A 22,164-nucleotide genomic window follows, 5' to 3' on the forward strand; every position below is an offset into this window, starting at 1 on the left:
TTGCTAGTTGAACAGTTTTTCACAAATAATAGTGGAGATTCTGAATACAGGTTAGGAAGAAATCAAACAGGAAGAGAATGTACAAAGTTATCCTGATTGTACAAAAATAGTATTGATTAATGAAACTATGAATGTCCAAAGAACTTGCAAACAAAGAATAAGAAGAAAGAAACAATTTTCAATGTCCTAAAACCATGGGCAGCCACATCTCCAACTGGGAAACCACACAAAAAAAGTCAGTTTCTGATGCATCAGCAAAGACACAGGATATCGATAATCAAAACAATGCAAGCAATGCCATATTTTAAATTTGATCCAGGTTTGATATAACCATACACAAGAATGGCTTTATTGGAGTAAAATATATAGGTTCTTAAAGATGAAACCTAGATGTTAGCTATTTAATGTTGAGCTTTCAGCTACATTTCCCAAGGACTCATCAGAGCCATAATGTAAGGAATGCAATAATTCTTCTGAGGCATTGCAGCTGCTGAAATGCAGGCAGATGGAATTTCTGCACTCTCTACTATAATGCAGAAACAATCTCACAATAGGATAAACACTTATTCCTTGAAAATTTTCTCTTAACCCTACAGAGAGGCTATTGTATAGACTGGCCGGTAAAATCTTTAATGTTTTGGTTTTTCATTTTATATCTGGTTTCCTGTATACCCTTTAGGAGTCTCTGTCTGTAGCTATAGGAGTACAGTCCTGCGCCGAATCCAAGACTATACAAAACATCAGCATGTTTCATGTCTTGGCAGTTGAAATCCGTAGATGCCATTTGTATTGGTACAGAAATCATGGGATATAATGGAAAACCAGACTTTCATTGTTGATATTGTGAAGGTTACACATGAATTAGCATCAGAAGAAACATACCAGATTGACTAGTACTTAATGTTCAGCAAATCGAAACTGATTCCTTGATAGCATTGGAAAATAATCCGTCAATTGCATATTTTCTTTTGCCTTGTGGCAATATATTGTGCCCCATTGAGATGGAGGTGACTTTTTCCCATTAATTAAGAACCTCCTGAGTGCCAGCCACTCTGCTGGGGAACACGGGGCATATGAGTGGCATGGACCTTACTGCCTGGAATGTTCAGTCTGAACTTTTCTGCATTTCAGCTTCTGAGTTAAATGCTCCATGCTTCCTGGTTCCCTTTAGTTAGACAACAAGGTTCATCTCATCAAGGAGCACGGTTCAGGAGGGTGGTGACAGTGACCAGTAGGAGACCACAAGGCTGATCCCACTAACTTTTGTGGCAGGGAGACAGAGAGTTACACAAACAAGTTTCGGGAGGGTTATATTTATTTACCGTTACTCTGAATTGGGAACTCATGAAAAAAGTTAGTTGTTTTTTTTTTTTTTCTGATTATAAAAGTAAGACATGATCATTATAAGAACACTTGTAAAATACAGAGTAAAATGCAATGAAGAAAATAAAAATTACTTTCAATCCCAATACCAGGGATAATCATAGTAACCTTAGATATGCTTCCTTCTAGGCCAGATTGTATTATGCTTTTTCAGAACCAAATGCTGTTTTTAAATTTTTTTATTTTTTTAACTTAAAAAAAAATTATTTATTTATTTATTTATTTATGGCTGTGTTGGGTCTTTATTGCTGCACATGGGCTTTCTCTAGTTGCGGCGAGCGGGGGCTACTCTTCGTTGCGGTGCACGGGCTTCTCATTGCAGTGGATTCTCTTGTTGCGGAGCACGGTCTCTAGGCGCACGGGCTTCAGTAGTTGTGGCATGGGGGCTCAGTAGTTGTGGCTCACGGGCTCTAGAGCGCAGGGTCAGTAGTTGTGGCACACAGACTAGTTGCTCTGCAGCATGTGGGATCTTCCCGGACCAGGGATCGGACCCGCGTCCCCTGCATTGGCAGACGGATTCTTAACCATTGCTCCACCAGGGAAGTCCCCCAAATGGTGTTTTTACACTTAAATTATCTTGAACTTTGGCCCAGGACATTATTTTTTACAATATAATTTTCAATGGCTATAACAGTATTCCTTATTATGGAGCTATCAAAATTTATTTAACCAGTCTCCTATTATTGCATAGTTGTTATTTCATAGTTTCCTTGTGATAAACCATGATGGTATGAATATCCTTAAATATTAAATTTTGCACTTATTCATAATCATTTCCTTTGTATGAAGAGCAGAAATAAGATTTCTGGGTCAAAGGTTTACACATTTAAAAAACATTTGATGCATATTACCACATATTGAAGTGTATTTTAAAACCCATTTTGTTGAATTGACATCCTTTCATTAATGGTTTCCCTTAGAAAAATCTTTCTAGCTTCTTCTCTTACATTCTGTGTCTGATGTAATTTTGAGACAATTGAATATTTGTTGAATTTTGAGAAGAAAAAGAACACTGTAATACTTAAAGCAAAGAATACTAAAATGCAACCGTGTTAAGGAAAAGAATGAAAATATTATTAGCTAATGTTGTTTCACATTCCTTATGCCAAAATAGACCCTGACATTTTTAACTGGCATTTTTATTAAAGCAAGTAAATAAATATATTTCAAATACAAGGCATGGGGTCTCTAAGCCTGTGTTCAAGCATGTATCAACTATTCGTAACTGTACCTTTCTCTGCAGGACATTGAGCAGCGGTGTAGAAAGAGAGGGTTTTTGTGTTTTTTTTTTTAATGTTTGTTCAATAAATAACATTTCACTTTGAAATAATTTTCTGTTATTAAGAAAAATACTCCCATCTGGTATTTTTTCCCCACCTAAGTTGTGCAATTGACGAGGCTGCTGTCTTGTGCTGTGAAAACCCACTGGTGAATTTCCTTTTGCTTTTCTCAGGCAAACACTCTTTGTAGTCTTTCCAGGTAATTTTACAATTAATGTTCTAGAAGGTCAGAGAAAAATTGGTGATAATGAAACTGAGGGAATTGGGAAGCACATCTGTTGAATAGCAAGGGAAGGTTTTCTTTCTGTCCTTTATTTCTCCTAATTTTAAAAGGGGAAAAAAACCACACCTCTTATTTATTTTGGCATTGTTTTTCTGCCCTTTTTTTCAGTGCTCTGCGGAGGGGGTGAGAACTTTCTGTGTGCCAGTGGCATCTGTGTCCCCAGGAAACTGCTGTGTAATGGCTACAACGACTGTGGCGACTGGAGTGACGAGACTCATTGCAGTATGTGACAGGCTGTGTGGGGTTTGTCTGGGGGGGGACAGGGATTCCATTCAGGGGCCTGGAAACCAGCGCCGTTCCATTGTCCAGTACTGACAACCACCCGGCACTTGGGTGGACTTCTTTTAGTTTGCTTTTCTTAAGTGAGCAAATGTGTTTATCTTCCCTCACTCCGTGTGACAGCTGCGTGTTTGCACACCTTCCAAAGGCCTGATTTCATTAGGAACTCGACAGCTAGATGTGCGTTGGAACAGATCAGGGACTGAAGTGTTTCTGCTTAAAGTATCTTAAAATTGGGAAAAGGGCTTTCTGTTTATTTTGTTTGGGTGAGGGTTTTTGTTTTTGTCTTTAAAGCTTTGAGTATAAAGGTCAACTTTTTTAGAAAAAGAATATTTTTAATAGGAAAATTTTTTACCCTCATGATTTTTAACAGTGGTGACACAGAAGATGCAAAATCTTTTGTTCGTTAATGCTTCCTCTAAATCTGGAGAGAGTGATGGCAAGGACTGTTTTGTATCCATGGATTGGTAGATTCAGCCTTAAATATCCTCAATTTACTTACCATTGATTGGATCAGTCATTTTGACTAAAACGGTGGTTTGTCCAATATCGTATTTGTCTGCTCGGGCTGCCTTACAAAATACCACAGGCTGGGTGCCTTAAACAGCAGAAATGTATCTTCTCACAGTTCTGGAGGCTGGAAAGTCCAAGATGAAGGTCCAACAGGGTCAGTTTCTGGTGAGAATTCTGTTCCTGGCTTGCAGGCAGCTGCCATCTGCCTGTGTGTTCACATAACCTCTTTGGAGAGGCGAAGGGAGAGGGGAGGAGAGAGAGCTCTGCTGTCTCTTCCTCTTCTTACAAGGGTATGAGCCCTATTCCGTTAGGGTCCCACCCTTATGACCTTTATCACCTCCTCACAGGCCCTGTCTCCAAATACAGTCATGTTTGGGGTCTAGGGCTTCAACATACAAATTTTGGGCAGACACAGACATTCACTCCATATCAGATTTATATTCAGTTCTCAAATTGATTTGCAATCATGCAACAGATAAAAAGGAAAAATTAGCCTCAAGAATACATTGCAGGGTCTGCATCCGAAACAGGACCATATGCAATGGTGTTCAAATTGCTTTCTAATGGTTATATGACCAGCAATAGTTACTGTGGGAAAAGCTGTGTTTTATTCCCTGTAGGGGTTACCAAGGCTTTATAAGGGCTCATCTCAGTTGCTCACCTGAGTTGAAAGATTCCTCTGGTGTGTTTGCCAGGTGGACCAACTCTTCTCCATATGAAGGGTTAGGATGCTTATTTACCATAAGTTTTGAAAGACAGTATATTATGGTAATATTTAGGGTCAGTGTTTCCCAAACTGGTGTCCCATAGTACCTGAGTCTTGAAAAATGCTTGGGAAAAAAATAAGTTTGAGAAATGCTGTCTATCAGATCTACTTCTTAGAGAGCTACAATACATATTCGTTCATTAAAGGTTCTGATAAATCCCACAGTTAAAAAAAAAAACACATTAATTTTATCTTGACTTGGTATTTCCTCAAAATTATTTGTTTATATATACCCTCACCTTTAATTAATTAATTTATTTATTTATTCGTGCATTTATTTATTTTGCATAATATCTAGCATCCTGTAGAATTTCAGTTAAGCCACCATATTTTTTGGATATGTTTTCACTAAGATATTTGTTTTTATAATTTGGAATTCTCTCTTCAGAAAAACCTATGGCATGTGATTGTACATGAAAAACATTTTTTTAGGATGTTCATTTATAGTAGGGAGTATTGCTGTGGACTTGGGTACAAATATTGTGTAAAGCACCTACAGTAGGGATTTTAAGTGGTTCAGTAGAATTATATACAGTAATGGGAGTTACAGTGGAATCTCTTGTTTATCTCCCAATTATGGCCCATGTTATGTCATATTCAAATTCTGCGTGTGCCTCTACCCCCAGTGCTGGGCTAACACTGGCTTCATGATTATGTTCCTCCACTACACTGAGCATTGCACTTTAAACAGTAAGAGATTTCTGCTGCATTTGTTGAAACTGAATTTGAAGGAGTAAATTTTCCTAGTCAGTGACTGAACAAAGAAGGTAGTATTATTATTCTGCAAGGTATTCAGCAATATCCTAAGAGTGCAAGAGTTTATTAAGACATGGGCCTTCTTCATAACCACACTTCAAAAACCATTTGGCTTAGTTTGTTGAGGAAATACATCCCTTCAGAATACTTGTCTATGAAAATGCTTAGTTGGACATTGAGAGCTTTGCATGCAATTGTTCCTGACCTTACAAGGACATCTGCCTCTGAGCTTTAACATTCAGTGCTTGTGGCATTTCAGCACTCATGTTTATAGAAGGTGCCACCCTCCTGTTGTCACCACCCTGCAGTGAAGGAATAGTGTTAAGTCTGAATTAGGGCGTGGATACAGATCAGAGCTGGAATGCAACCCACAGATACTCCTGCGGGGAGAAGGAAACTTTGCTGGGCTTCCCAGTGGGAGTACAAGGATTTGCCACGTTCTGAGGGTCTTGGCGGGTACAGGAGGAGGATTGCCTTCCAAGGAAGGAAGGGAAGGGATTTGCTATTTGTGAGTTCCCTAATCAACTGTACTAGAAGCATTTACCTACATGATTTGATGGAATTTTCAGCAAACGAAGTATTATTCCTTTTTATTCAGATGCAGAGCGGAGGCTCATGGCCATGAATGAATTTGCCAGTGGCTCAAAGTGCTAGATTTGAACCCCCTCCTGAATGGGTCCAAATCTAACTGTTTTCTCTAAACTGTGCTGCCTTTGACTTGCCCATGTCCATAAAAGTGCGAATTTGGTGAATGATTGTACTCCGATCATTCATAAGACAGGAAAATGTTTAGTTTGGATGCTCTATTATGCTGAGGGAGATTATTGTCTTTTACAGGGGCTCTCCAGGTATCTGGGCCTGCTTACTGAACCTCCCCCGGCAACTCATTTTGCCATGTTTATCAGTCTCTTCCTAATCAGTAAAATGGACCGATTTCTAACCACCTAGAGCAATTTTAGTGGTATAGCGAAAAGATTTTTGAAGATTAAGGTTTTTTTTTTTTTTTTAATTTCTAGCTCTGTAGCTCGAGGCAGGCTACTTCTCCAGGTTTTCCTTGTCATCAAGGCTGGCAGCACAATTGCATCTCCAGGAAGCCCCACCTGCGGGGATTCTAATTCCATTGGTCTGGAGGGGGTGCCCAGGCAGCAGTGCCTTTGTAAAACTCCCCCAGTGATTCTCGTGTGCAACCAGATTTGAAACCACTGCCCTAGAGAGTGTCTGGTGTCTCTTTTGCTGCTAACATTCTATGATCTTTTGATTCTATAACCAGCTCTAGGACAGTGTCTGGTACAGAGCAGGTGCTTAGCAAATGAATGAGAAAGCCTCCAGGAAAATGGTTGTCACAGGGAAAATAGCTGCCACAAAGTCCCCGTACTTTGTGCCACATAAACCTCTGTCAAATACTTTTGGAAGTCATTTGCTCTGAATTTGGGGTAACACTGGTTGATTTATTTTTGAGGACTGTGGTGAACTAATTATACTGAGTTAACTAATTATCCTAGTTAGTATAATTGGTTCTACTAATTACCACACAGTGTAGTAATTAATATTATAAGGTCTTGAGTCAGGCTGCCTGTCTTCCTATTTCTTCTTTATCATTTCCTGCCTCTGTGAACGTGGAAAGTTACTCAGTCTCTCTGGGCCTCAGTGTCCTTATCAGTAATATGGAGACAATAAGTAATAGTAACTATCTCTAGAATTGTTGGGCAGAATAATGAATCACTGGATGTCAAGCACAGAGACCACTGCCTGGCATGCAGTAACTCTCAAAGGACATTAGGATTTGTGGTTGTGATTGTGGCTGTGATCTTATTCTCCACGCCCTCCCTCCTCCCAACACTGCTCCCACCCCTGCCCCACCAAAGGTCAGGTGATACATTGTAGAGGAGACAAATACTACATATGCACAACGGTTTTAAAAGCAGCACCCCATGAAGCTATGTAGAAAGGAGGCCACCCAAACAGCACAAAATAAACACTGATATTCCAAATAATGTTTCCGAGTCATCAAAAATGACTGTACCTACCATAGTTTCTTTACTAAGATGGGGTGCAAGTAAATACTAGAAAGAGTTCCACCACATTAATAAAAATAAAAGTATTTCATTCTACGCCGATGGAGGAAGCTTCAGATGTCTGGAAGATTCACTTCTGTTTAGTGGCAGTCTGATTATGCGGAATCAATCAAATTATTGAATAATCTTGAGTTCCCACTATGTGTGAAGCATGTTCTAGATACCTAGTAAATGTAGAGACTGTTAAGACATGGTTTCTTGCTTCATGACACTTTTAATCTAATCAGGGAAATGGCATATAAAAATAGAGATCATTAAACATAGTGTTTTAGAACAATATAATAGATGTCACCGAGCAAAAGAAGATTGTGTAAACAAAAAGGTCCTGTGAGTAGAGAAGAGTGCGGATTACTGGTTGCCAGCTTGGTGTGGAGAGACCTGATGGAAAAGACAGGATTAGAACTGGCCTTGGACTGAAGTGATGTTTGGATATTCCAGAACAGTAGCTCTCAACTGGGGGCAGTATTACTCCTGGGGGGTGTTCTGCAATGTATGGAGACCTGTTTGATTGTCACCACTGCGGAGGTTGGAGGGGGTGCTACTGGCATTTAGTGGGCAGTGGCTGGGAATGTTGATGAACATCATACGAGGCACGAGGCACAGGGTAGCTCCCCGCAGCAAAGAGTCACCCAGCCCCAAAGGTCAGCAGTACTGCAGTTGAGAAATCCTGCTTTGGAGCTAGAAGTCAATAGGTGAAAAAAACCCAGGAGGTCAAGAAGCCCGGGTCACTGTAATAATCTGGGCAACTGTGGGCAAACTGGTTAACCGCTTTGGTCGTCTCAGAACGAGGGCGTTTCGGGATGGAAATTGAGCATCCATACTCGTATCCTGAGTTGAGGCAGCATGATTATGTTTATAGACTCATAGAGACTGAGCCAACTGATTGAGGCTCGTGATAAAAGGCTTTCTGTTCCTTAGCTCTCCCCTTTCATTTAATGACAATTTTGAGGGATAAAATTTAATCATTGTGATGCGAGACTGAAATAAATATTAACAAACAAGAACTTCAGAAGTAACATTTTGTATCAAGCTCTCATTCAGAAAAAAAGATCTGTATCTAGAAAAACACCTACCTTAGGTTACACAAAATTATGCTTGTATTGAGCGAGAAAATCACAGCAAGCAGCTTTTGCAAGTTTTGATCGTTGGCCCCAAATTACACTGACAACATCTCTTTTCAGTTCAAATAAACATTTATTCCAATAAAAGGAGGCACTGTGATCTTTGCTATGTGCTGTGTATTTCTGGGTGTGCAGTGCCTTTGGTTAAGGTTTTGTGTGTTTACTAATTACACAGACCTTAGGGAGGCAATAGTTGTTTTCCAAATGCAGCTAGTTTTGTATCTAACCGGAAAATGGCATCTAACCAAGAAAGTCATAACAGTGGAAAGTTGCATCTGCACCTGTGTGAATAATGAGGAATTTTAAAAAAATGTTTGAATCATCTTCATTTATGAAATAAGTTAATAAGTGACAGCGTTAATTTACAAAGTATGTCCAATGAGGTGCTTTATTATGAATTACCGGGGATCCCAGAATAGGCCACACAGAGGGGCCACTCTGGAAATTTTCAGTGTGTTCTCAGGTTAATCAGATTCTGAAAGGAATATTTGATTTCCCAGTCCTATCATCAAAAAAATGAAGTGTACTTCTTAAAAAAATTAATTCGTATGGTTTAAAATCTGTCACCCCTCCACCCTGTCTCCTCCTTCAGGTAATGTAAGTACTTCTGCACTGATGGTCACGGTGAGGACCCTGGTACTGCTGATTCTAGCATGCCGATTCAAAACTTCTCACAAGAGATGAAAATGAAAATCAGAAAGATCTTTTAAAACTTCCCGAGGAAATGTATATATCTTGATGCACAAATTCCCCAACCCTGCTCAGTGGGCAGGAGAACCAGAATCATAACCTTTCTTGACTCAGCCTCTGTGTGTGTATGTGTGTGTGTGTGTGTGTGGCAGCAGTGGGGTGCAGGGTGGGAAGTTAGTGCCCTCTGTTGAATGGGAGGAAATAGTATGGTCAAGGTGAAAACTGGGATCTCTTTTTAGTCCTTGTATTTTCCCTTATGATGGTTGTCCCAGAGGAAATGAAAAATTGAAAGTACTTACAAAGTTCTGTATGTGTATAAATATGAGCATATGTGTACGCACGTGTGTGTGTATGTACACATACACACACCCTCTTAATGATGGCTCTGAACAGATGATCTCTAAGGCCCATTCCATTTCTAAAATGATGTGATTCTAAGAGTATTTAAGTAACTTTTTTTTAGAAGAATGCTCTTTGAAAGAGAAGTTGATGAGTCATGTGAATAACAAGTATAATATTTTGATGTGGCTAACAGTTTCACTGATCAATGCCCAAGACGTTTTTTTATAAATTTATTTATTTCTTTATTTATTTTTGGCTGCGTTGGGTCTTCATTGCTGCTCACAGGCTTTCTCTAGTTGCGGCGAGCGGGGACTACTCTTTGTTGCAGTGAGCAGGCTTCTCATTGCGGTGGCTTCTCTTGTTGCGGAGCACGGGCTCTAGGCACGTAGGCTTCAGTAGTTGTGGCGCGTGGGCTCAGTAGTTGTGGCTCGCGGGCTCTAGAGCGCAGGCTCAGTAGTTGTGGCGCACGGGCTTAGTTCCTCCATGGCATGTGGGATCTTCCCGGACCAGGGATCGTACCCGTGTCCCCTGCATTGGCAGGCGGATTCTTAACCACTGCACCACCAGGGAAGTCCCTTTGCCCAAGACTTCTGATAATAAATTGTTTGGGATGTTTATAGTAAAGAGGCACCCATCACCAGTTGTATGAGATGCAGACGTCTGCTTGAGGAGGAACAGTTAGCTGTAATTCAGGAGACTGGACTGTTGACCATTAGATTCTTGGTCTTTATCAGCCAAGCAGACTGATCCTCACACGTGCCTCCATTTCTCACCTCTTTCCTTTGTTCTTGCTATTGCCTCTATTTGAAACCTGCTGAAGTTTTCATTCCATCCACTCTACTAAAATCCTGCTCATCTTCCATGATCCCTCTCCAGCCTTACGAATCTATTTTCGAACTTAATTCACCTTAAATAAGGGAAAAAATAATACATTTAAGAAATCTAGTTTCTATTACATGCAGGCTTTACATGTATTTTAAACATTTTTACAGCTTTATTGAGGTGTAATTTACATACTGTAAAATTAACCCATTGATTTTTAGTAAATTTATAGAATTGTGCAACCATCACCACAATCTACTTCTAGAACTTTTTCATCTCTCCCCACACTTTCCTTCTACCTATTTGCAGTCAGTCCCCACTCCCACATCTCCAGCCGTAGATAACCACTGCTCTGACATCTGTCTCTGTAAGTTTGCCTTTTCCAGGAACTTCATAAATTGGTTGCATAATACGTAGTCTTTGTATCTGGTTTCTTTCACTTAGCATAATGTTTCTGAGCTTCATCTATGCTGTCACATGTATCAGTAGTTTGATACTTTTAATTGGTGAATAGTATCCCATTGTATGAATATACTACATTTCGCTTATCCATTTACCAGTCGTTGAGCATTTAGATTGTTTCCAGTCTTTGGCTATTATGGATGATGCTGCTGTAAACATTCACATACAAGTCTTTGTGTGGATATATGTTTCACTTCTCTTGGGTAGCTTTCTAAGTGTGGAATTCATGAATCACATGATAAGGTTATAGTTAAGTTTATAAGAAGCAGCCAAACTGCTTTCCAAAGTGGCATTATTATTTTACATCCCCACCAACTATATATGAGAGTTTCAGTTTCTTAAAATCCTTGTCAGTATTTGGCATTATCTGTCTTATCTATTATAACTATTTTAGGGGATATGTAATAGTATCTTATTGTGGTTTTACTTGCATTTCCTTAATGATTATATTGAGCACCTTTTCTTGTGCTTATCAGCCATTCATATGTCTTTATGAAGACTTTCTATGCAAGATTTTTGCTTCCTTGTAATTGGATTGTTTGTCTTATTATTGACTGTAAGAGGTCTATATATATTTTGGATATAAGTCCTTTATCAGATACATGCTTTGAAAATATTTTTTTCCAGTATATGGCTTCTCTTTTCATTTTTAAATAGTATCTTTGGAAGCACAAATATGTTTAATTTTAATGGATAACCATTTATTATTTTTTTCTTTTAAGCTTGTGTTTTGTTGTTATATCGAAGAATTCTTTGCCCTCCTCAAGGTCACGAAGATTTTTTTCCTATGTTTTTTCCTAGAAGCTTCATAATTTTAGCTCTTACATTGAAGTCTAGAATCCATTTTGAGATAATTTTTGTGTATGGTTTGAGGTAAAGGTCAGAGTTCATTTTTGCATATTTGAAATCCAGTTGTCCCAACACCATTTGTTGAAGAGTATTCTTTTCCCATTTAATTGTCTTGGAAACTTACATTAATTTATTATTTATACCTTCCCCTAAACTCTTTAAATAATTGCTCTTATCCTAATTTCAAAAATAAGTTTACAGACTTATAAATTGTAACTAATACACTCAAATTCCCACAGCTAATAGATGATAGAACCAGGATAGGAGTTCTGGTTTACCCAAGAACAAGACCTATCTTCTTACTAAAATTTCCTTGCATGATGTTTATTCCAACATTAAACTATAAGCTTCCTGAGGTTATATATCACTTATTCTTATCTTGGCACCATAATCTAGGACAGTACTGTTTATTTGAGGGTCATGCTGTGAAACATTCAATTGACTTAAGTGATGTGAAAGTAAGTAATGACTCTGTAATCTAAATGACTTTTTCTCTTCGTTATGTTTATGCTTACCATTGACAAAAACTAGACTTTCATTTTAAAGGAAACATTTTTAAGAAATAACTACTCACCCTCTATTAAGTATTCATTCTGTATGAACATGAACTTCATTAGGAACTATGGTGAGTTGAGAATGTCTTTTCTCATATTTGACTCTAAAGGAGCTTTCAGGTGTCATAAAGCGGAACTCAGATAAATACTGTCAGGAAGTGATAAAAGCATTGTCTTGGGAGCCAGAGGGTCCTAGTCGTGGTTCTTCAGTAACTTGTTAGGTGACCTTGAGCAAGTCATTAGATCTCTGCACCACAGTCTCCTCACCTGTAAAAGCATAGATGTGGACCAGGTTACCATTATGATTTCCCTCCCATGATATGCTTTTGTTATATAAACTACTACTGTAACATCCTGTTCTGCTCTAATGACCCATCAGTGGCTTCTCTTATTTTCAGATTGCAGCGAGAATCTGTTTCACTGTCACACGGGCAAGTGCCTTAATTATAGCCTGGTATGTGATGGATATGATGACTGTGGGGATCTGAGTGATGAGCAGAACTGTGGTAAGTTGCATTATTTCCCTGAAGGTTTTCATTTAACACTGCAGAAATTGATAATCAAGAACTTGTAGCTCATTGTTTGTTAATGTGATTAGTGGGTGAAATTACAAAATGATTGGTTTCTTAATTTTCAGAAAGAGGAAGTTTTTTAAATTATTAGTCTCAGTCATGTCTGATGTGTAAATGTAAGATTTCTTACAAAAAGTCATACTAAGGAAATGCTAAAGATGTGGAGTAGAAATGGTAGTTAACTTTTTTTTTTCTCTTTGAAAATGTTTGGTTTCTTCTCTGGTTGGAGCCGGTGGCTCATGCTTAGATTTTGAGTTCTTGAGCAAAACTTTGCAGACAGATGTATTTTCTGTTCCTGATCCCCTTATTATGTATAACCAAAGACCCCTCCTTTATTTGATTGCCACACACTACAGGGGCAACTTCTGCAATGGGGATAACGAAGGTTAGAAGGGTGCATTTGTTTTATGTACAAAAACTGATCTTAACTTTTAAAGAAGGAACCTACCTACTAGTTTCACATTTGTACCTGTAAACAGCATCTTCCCGATTCCTCACCCTCCCAGCCCCTGGTAACCAGCAGTCTACACTCTGTTTGAACAAAATCAGATTTTTTAGATTCCACATGTTAGTGATACCACACAGTATTTGTCTTTCTTTTTCTGGCTTATCTTATTTAGCATAAACTTATACAACACTATATGTCAGTTATATCTCAATTAAAAAAAAAAAGAATGACCCTACCTTTAAAAGAGCCGAGTTCAATTCTGAATGCCCTCTCATGAATTAAAACCAGCAAAATTCTTCTTGCTTATTTACCTTTCTGAATGTGTGATTAGCTTTTGAATTTTTTTTTTAGGTAGTATTTTATTGAGTGACAGAAGAACTTTCTAATATGAACAGAAGGGTGAGGTGAGGCAGGACACTGGGCAAATGATGTGAAATAATATTCAGCATTAGAGAATATCAAAAGAAATGCTGGGGGAGGATCAGGGGAATGCCTCGGAGGAGTGGTGAATGTCAGAAATGGCCCCATGCTGGGAAACTCAGTAGTTTCTAGAAGCACCTGTGTAGCTGCCCCTCACTGCATCCATAAGAATGTTGGAAAATGTACGTATGTGCAAAACATCGCACGGGTCACTAGATAGATATGGATTATCTTCTGGGATTGAGTAGTCTCGGGACACAAAGAATGAGACGCCATTGTAATTGTATACATCATAAAATTTATAGTTTGGGACCTTAGAGATTATCTACTCCAACTCCTCCTTTTACCAATAAGATAACTGGAGAAAAGAGAGTAAAAATGAGGGAGGGGGGAATTGAGTGTAGCTTGGTAGTTCAATAGGTCAGTGGAGAGGACCAGTGTATAGTTGGCGTGTGAAAGACAGTGGTCTTACCAACTCAACCTAGTTCCTCTGAAGGTAGTAGGATATCATGAGGTTTGTGCTCTTAGGATGACTTTGTTTCTATCTAATGGTAATAATCACGATGTCCTCTTAGACCATTCTGTGTCCCAGCTGCCCATCTTTAGCAGGCTGAGCATGTGCTGGCTCTTCTGGTTCCCACCCATGCATCCCAGCCATTGTGTCTTTCTTCTTTTCTCTGTACCATGTCTTCCATCTTCTTCACCTAATTGCTCCCCTATATCCTTCAAGATCCATGGTCCCTCCACAGGTCTGTTAAAGACAGTGGTGCTGTTAATGGAAGTCCATGATAGTTCCTCATTATGGAATCTGTTATTCATGAATCTACATACATCTTTTAAAGGGTTGTTTATATTAAGGTTATTCCATGTCTCATATCAAAGAATCCTATAGGTTCTGCCCTCTGTGAGAAGAAACATCACTTAGTTCTCCTTTTTCCCCAGGAATATATAGTTTGGGACAGAGATTAAATCCAGGATAAAAAGAATCATAAAAAAAACCCCAAATATTTTGCATTTCTTACCCAGCAGTTCTTTCAAGTATGAGTTATATATTTAGACAGTTCAATAGAAAACCTAAGCTGAGCATCAGGCAAGTTGACAGGAGGAGATACCTGCCTCCGCAGTTTACCACAGAGAGATAAGTTGCAATACTTAGAAACATGACAGAGTTGTCACGAATCATCAAATCAGCTATCTACATTGTGAAACCCAAATCACAGTTCTGTTTATTTGAGCCAAATCACAAAATTTTCATAAGGAAAGAAAACAATGACTAAACACAACAAAACCCAGAACAAACTATGGGTCCTAAAAGAGCTGGGCGGTTGTTATTCATCTGAAAAACAGTCAGGTCTTACCCCGTAGTGATGGTGGCCGGAGGGCCACATGGTTGGCTGGGAGGTGCCAGACCCAGAGTAGAAAGGTTATCGATGGTATTGGAATAATTGGAACAGACTCTCTTCTACTGGAACCACAAGCCATACAGTTCTAAGTGTTTGTCATGCTGGTTCTCTCCATCCTCCTGAGTTTTGGTTTCCTCCAGATTGCAACCCCACAGAGGGGCATCGCTGTGGAGATGGACGCTGCATTGCCATAGAGTGGGTGTGTGACGGTGACCATGACTGTGGGGATAAGTCCGACGAGGTCAATTGCTGTGAGTGCCCTGAGGGTTTTCATTTTGCTTATTTTTCTACTTCTGCCTGTTTAGTCAAATGCACTCAAGGTTCACTATCTAAACAGATTCTTATACTTTGGTCCTAGCCTATACAGATAATAACTGAGTGGTGTGATGGCAGTAACAGCATAGTGTAACTGACTCCCGCATCTCTCTCTCCAAAACTCCAAGCCTGATTTGGCTGCTCTGGCCAAGCGGGTGGCAGTTTTCTTTCTCATTGTCCACAAATATCCTTTCTGGACCTGTGACTTTGTCAAAGGGAATGTTCTTCCTGGAGACTGGGGCACTTTTCTTCTGCAAACAATATATGAGCAGTTAAGTGGGAGCCTCCAGAGGTGCTCTCAGGTACCACGTGTGGGAGAACCGGGGGAGAACTGGCAGAGATAAGAGAGCCTTCAGTGTTCATAGAGTTACACAGAGTGTGCAATAATATTGTAACTTTAGAGCCCGTCTTATTTCTGGGTGAGTATATCCGGAGAAAACTCTAACTCAAAAAGACACATGCACCCCAGTGTTCATTGCAGCACTGTTTACAATAGCCAGGACATGGCAGCAACCTAAATGTCCCTCAACAGACGAATGGATACAGAAGATGTGGCACATATATACAACGGAATATTGCTCAGCCATAAAAAAGAATAAAGTAATGTCATTTGCAGCAACATGGATGGACCTAGAGATGATCATACTAAGTGAAGTAAGCTAGACAAGGAAAGACAAGTATCATATGATATCACTTATATGTGGGATCTAAAAAAATGATACAAATGAACTAATTTACAAAACGGAAACAGACTCACAGACAGAGAAAACAAACTTATGGTTACCAAAGGGGAAAAGGGGGTGGGCGAGGGATAAATTAGGAGGTTGGGATTAACATATACACACTGCTACATATAAAATAGATAACCAACAAGGTCCTACTGTATAGCACAGGGAACTATACTCAATATTTTGTACTAATCTATAAGGGGAAAGAATCTGAAAAGGAATAGATACATATATATATATAACGGAATCACTGTGCTGTACACCTGAAACTAACATGATATTGTAAATCAACTATCCTTCAATTAAAAAAAAAAGTCTTCAGGTAGCTATTACACACCTCCTAGTAAAATCAAATATGGTTGATCATATTTTATTCCCTAGAAACTACAGTATACTCAGTAGGGGATAATAAAATGATTGAATAGCAGCAGCTATTTGTTAAAAGAGAGTAATATTGATCTGAAAGAGTTAATATGGTGCATTTTATGCAAGTTCAAACTAATTAAACTCTTTATTCCTTCTTTTGCTGTCTAATAAAAGTAGGAACAGCTGATACATATGAGATTGACTATTTAATCTGCCTATAACTTGAGGCAAAATTAGAAATGTGGGTTGCATGGTTTTTATTTTGACATAAGAAAAACCACATAAATTAATTAGGAAATGCAATGCCCAGCTTTCTTCTTTCCTGAACTTGTTTGAACTGGAATAGTACCTGAGTCCTTGCTTAGTGGACGTAGAGGAACGGAGTGGACTGTATTTTGATGGATCTTGGAAAAGCAAGGACTTGGTGCTCATGTATGTATTTATGTATGTGTGTATGTATGTATGTGTGTATGTAGACCATAAGTTGGTGAAGGCCGAGGTCATATGATACATGGGTTTCTAACGTTCTAAAAGACAATAGGGATAAAATTAAGACAACCTTCAGAAATTGAAAGGTTAATGGCCACTAGACCATCCCTTTTAAATGTCAGACGTCGTAAGCAAGTTTTGAAATAAAGTGTTTATTGTGGGGTAGGTACTATGCAAGTCTTTCACATATACCACTTCATTAGTGCATTAGGTCAGGTTGGTGCAGAATGAAATGTTGGGGCTTGGGTTAGAAAAGCTTGCCTTCACATTCTGGCCCTACCTTTTAACAGCCTTGAGACTTTGAGGCAAACACAAAACTCTCTAAGCTTCAGTTTCCTTATTCTAAACAAGGTCGATAATATCCATTTGCAAATTTGTTATGAGGATTTGAGATTAGACACCTAATACTCCTAGCACAGTTATTGCCATATAGTAAGGCTTTAATAAATTGTAGCTTTTATATTAGTAGTATAACTACTACCATCATTAATACTGTTTTTCACCATGCAATGATCAAGAAAAAATTTTTAGTGAGTGCTGTTTAATAAGGGAAGAGAAATTCCTGAAAGGAAACTTTCCATTCCAAAAATACTTGGAATGAACAAAATGAATGATATATTCATTCATTTATGCAGAACATTCAGATATTTAGAACACTTCATTCTTGGTGATGCCAGATAAATGGGAATCATTGATGTGATCTATAGACTGAAAGAAGTAGAGATAATTAAAATGCATGTCATTTTGACATTTCCTAGCGTGTCACAGCCAGGGTCTGGTGGAATGCAGAAGTGGCCAGTGTATCCCCAGCACTTTCCAGTGTGATGGAGACGAGGACTGTAAGGACGGAAGTGATGAGGAGAGTTGCACCAATGGTAAGTGTGTGCTCCAGCCCTGGAAACGGTCCTTACCGGCGGGCCTTTCCTTGGGAGCAAAGCAAAAAGTTGGAAGTTACCTAGAGCTTAAAGGATCCCCATATAAATAATGCCAGATTGCCTAATGCACTGGTCCTCACAGCTCTGGTCAGCCAGAAACCCTTGCTTATGGTAAATGTAACTCTCATGCAACTTACACTGAAAAATCATCCCTAAGGGTGAAGAGTAGAGGTTAAACACTTAAACAGCATGGGCAGATTCAGTTAGATGTTTTATGGGGAAACACCACTATAAAGAGAAAAGTGTAGCATATAGTATTCAATTCAATTCGATTTCAATTAGAAAGAACTGGCTTCTGAAAGTAAATGTAACGGCTTCTTAAAATAACCATGTGCAGAGAAGCAGTTTAATGCCTCACATTACCAAGCAATATACTTTTTTTCTTTTTCTTTTTTTTTTTGGCTTTCAGGGAATGGTTTTTATTTTTATTTTTTATTTTTTTAGCATCTTAATTGGAGTATAATTGCTTTACAATGGTGTGTTAGTTTCTGCTCTATAACATAGTGAATCAGCTATACATATACATATATCCCCATATCTCCTCCCTCTTGCATCTCCCTCCCACCCTCCCTATGCCACCCCTCTAGGTGGTCACAAAGCACTGAGCTGATCTCCCTGTGCTATGCGGCTGCTTCCCACTAGCTATCTATTGTACATTTGGTAGTGTATATATGTCCATGCCACTCTCTCACTTCGTCCCAGCTTACCCTTCCCCCCACTCCCCGTGTCCACAAGTCCTTTCTCTACGTCTGCGTCTTTATTCCTGTCCTGACCCTAGGTTCTTCAGAACCATTTTTTTTTTTTAGATTCCATATATATGTGTTAGCATATGGTATTTGTTTTTCTCTTTCTGACTTACTTCACTCTGTATGACAGTCTCTAGCTCCATCCACCTCACTACAAATAACTCAATTTCATTTCTTTTTATGGCTGAGTAATATTCCATTGTGTATATGTGCCACATCTTCTTTATCCATTCATCTGTCGATGGACACTTAGGTTGCTTCCATGTCCTGGCTATTGTAAATAGAGCTGCAATGAACATTGTGGTACATGACTCTTTTTGAATTATGGTTTTCTCAGGATATACGCCCAGTAGTGGGATTGCTGGGTCATATGGTAGTTCTATTTTTAGTTTTTTAAGGAACCTCCATCCTGTTCTCCATAGTGGCTGTATCAATTTACATTCCCACCAACAGTGCAAGAGGGTTCCCTTTTCTCCACACCCTCTCCAGCATTTATTGTTTGTAGATTTTTTGATGATGGCCATTCTGACTGGTGTGAGGTGATACCTCATTGTAGTTTTGATTTTCATTTCTCTAATGATTGTGATGTTGAGCATCCTTTCATGTGTTTGTTGGCAATCTGTATATCTTCTTTGGAGAAATGTCTATTTACATCTTCTGCCCATTTTTGGATTGGGTTGTTTGTTTTTTTGATATTGAGCTGCATGAGCTGCTTGTAAATTTTGGAGATTAATCCTTTGTCAGTTGCTTCATTTGCAAATATTTTCTCCCATTCTGAGGGTTGTCTTTTCGTCTTGTTTATGTTTTCCTTCCAAGCAATATACTTAAATACACTTTAAAAGGAGTCTGATATTATCTGTGAAACCCCCAAAGAAAAAGTAAATAAGTTGGTTTTTTAAGTGTGTCTATTTCTGCCAGAAAAGAAAGCTCTACACTGATTGTTTTAAGTCCTAGTTTGTGTAGAAGCATCTCTCAGTACAGGGTTGGTAATATCCTTTGACTTAAAAATCACTACATTTGCTTATAAGTGACCTTATCTCTTACCAACATAGCCTAGTTGTTAAGAATGTGGATGTTGCCGCCCAGCTGCCTGGGTTCAAACCCAGCTCTGCCACCTACTACCTGGTTGACTTTAGGCCAGTAACTTAACCCTGTTACATTTCAGTTTCTGTGTCTGTAATCTCAGAATAATGACAACTACTTCATAGAGATGGCACATGGTGAGCACTCTATAAATGTAAGTTATTATCACATGGCTGCTATGTGAAAGCAAGTCTTAGGCTGTGTATATTCCAAATCAGCTAATGAGATTGGTCACCTATAACTAAATTAGCTTTGTCATAGTGAATATCGATCATTAGGATGGCTTTAATGAAAACGCATTTCAGAACTAAAGGGAGAGCGTTTTAATCACAGATTTAGTCCATAAAAAACTAGATAACGAGCGCTTCATTTTACCAGTTTTAAAATTCAGAAGGAAAATCCCTTTCTAGCCATGAGTTATTGTGTACCTGTCAGCCAGGCAACTCCCTTTTGATCAAATAGTTCTTTCTCTCTGCATAATTCAATGCTGTTTGAAATAATTTTGGATTTTTTACTATGCCGTGGCAGGATTTGTAAATACTTCCTTACATGTGTGAGATGTTAGAAAGTCACGTGATAAAATGGATCACAAAGTAAAATCGTAGCATCTTTATCCACTCTAATGAATTCAGTATAATAAAAGTATATTGTGGTGCTGGGAATTTAGTGGTGAAACTGCTGATGGGGCTGGCAGGCTCCAGGAGAGATAAGCCGATACAAGTAATTGTGCTGGTCCTTGTCTAACTGGGGTGTGACATAGGCCAGGAGGGAAATTCAAGGTGCTAGGATGCCATGTATTGGATGCATGTCCTGGTAAAGGGCCTCTGGGAAGCTTCCCTGAGATGGAGCTGCAGGAGCCACAATCTGAAGAATGAATGGAATTAGCAAAGGAGAGTGGGACTGGAGAAGGAATTTTTAGACACAGGGAACCGCTTGGCCAAAGGCACCGAGGTGGCAGGAAGGACCAAGGTAGCTTAGAGTAGTGGGAGAAGGCCACTGCGTTTGGCGAGCTGAGAGTGAAAGGGGAGCGAGTTACAAGTGTCAGCAGTGATCGAAGGCTGGATCTGCTCAACCAGGCTGCGAGGGGGTCTGGGACTGCTTCTGCCGGGACTTGGGGCCCTATTCAAGATTTAGGCCGTGACAAGCCTCAGCCTCACTCTCAACCTTCCTGTTTAGTCTCCCTTAACCTCCAGTGACTCCAGCCTGTGTACTTTTTACTCCAGGCCTTTGCATATCCTGCTGTCTGCTTGGGAAACCCATCCTTCCCTCTTATCCCAGCTTACCCCATCTGCCTGAAAAACTCCTTTGAGAAGCTTTACTCTTACTGTTGTAGTTTGCTTTTGCTGCTTTTTACATGTACCTTCAGTGGAGCAGTGATCACATAGCATTGCAAGATTCCGTTCATGACGATATCCCTGATTAGGGTAGCAATTATCAGGGTTTTCTGTCTTTTAATGCTCAGTGCCTAGCTGGTCACATAAGTTGTCACATAGTGGGCACTTAATATCGGCTGAAATAATGAATGCATGCTGTCTTAATAAAATTTCTTCAAGAGACTAAATTCATGGAACTTATCCTGGCTTACCTTGCAAAAAAATGTTTGACCTGCTAACATTAAAAAAAAAAAAAGGAGTGATATCTATTTTATGCAAGGCTGTGGTATATAGTGTTGTTCATTAATGGTACTGGAAGGGAGAAAGAGTCCAGAATAATAAATATTATATTTAGAATTATGGATAAGATTATAGATAAGTCTTATAAGTCTTAGAATTATAGATAAGAAAGTCCAGTATAATAAATATTGTCTTAGATAAGAATGATTGTATGTATACCCATACTGTTATTTATATTTAAAACTGCCTTGCAAGATTTTCTAGGTTCCACGTGACGTGTCTGAGTAATTGACTATAATGGGGGCGAGCTAGAAAGAGAACAGGCAGTAATTTATTACCTTATCCATTTAATCTACAAATGACCAGGAAATCCATGGGAAAAGTGGTTTCCTCTCCACATACCTTAAGGAAAAGCCATTAGGTTGATATTACTGTTGTCATCCATTTGGAAACAAGAAACCCAATTCTCAGGTCATTGCAGCTAGGCCAGTGCAAGGACACAGAAAATGTGGATAACAGCTGCTTAAGACTTATGCCATGATAAAGTATCCTTATTGTATTGATGTCGATGCCTTATTTATTATTAAGGAAAGCATTTTCCTTAGAGGGAAGACTAGAGTTGGGATCAAATGAGTCTTAAAAATATTGGCCTTTCCCTCAAATCACTTGAATTTTCTTTTGTCATCAACTCCATGCACCCATGTAAATATAAGATGCTCTCTTTTCCATTAAAAGCAGCAACAGCTGATTTTTTGAAGGATGGGTTGCCTCTTAGTTCTTTATTCCTACAGAATCTCAACATGTGTTCAGAATTTTTGGAGAATTTGGAAGGAAATTAAAGTTGTTTCCTTCCTCGGTTCTGGATCCTTCA

General features: G+C 39.0%; 1 protein-coding gene across 4 annotated transcripts in view; it reads left to right on the forward strand.

Moving 5' to 3' along the window:
• The window catches only part of CORIN (corin, serine peptidase), a 254,697-nt gene that overhangs the window by 154,840 nt on the left and 77,693 nt on the right, over positions 1-22,164 (forward strand). For 3 of the 4 annotated variants that reach the window (XM_036853182.1, XM_036853179.1, XM_036853181.1), the window contains exons 6-9: positions 3,055-3,168; positions 12,574-12,681; positions 15,159-15,269; positions 17,675-17,791. In XM_036853182.1, coding sequence (XP_036709077.1) covers positions 3,055-3,168; positions 12,574-12,681; positions 15,159-15,269; positions 17,675-17,791 — 450 coding nt within the window. The remainder of the gene's footprint in view (positions 1-3,054; positions 3,169-12,573; positions 12,682-15,158; positions 15,270-17,674; positions 17,792-22,164) is intronic. The other variant, XM_036853180.1, reaches the window with a different exon arrangement.

Source organism: Balaenoptera musculus, chromosome 5, assembly GCF_009873245.2.
Source record: "Balaenoptera musculus isolate JJ_BM4_2016_0621 chromosome 5, mBalMus1.pri.v3, whole genome shotgun sequence".
In the NCBI taxonomy this organism is placed as follows: domain Eukaryota; kingdom Metazoa; phylum Chordata; class Mammalia; order Artiodactyla; family Balaenopteridae; genus Balaenoptera; species Balaenoptera musculus.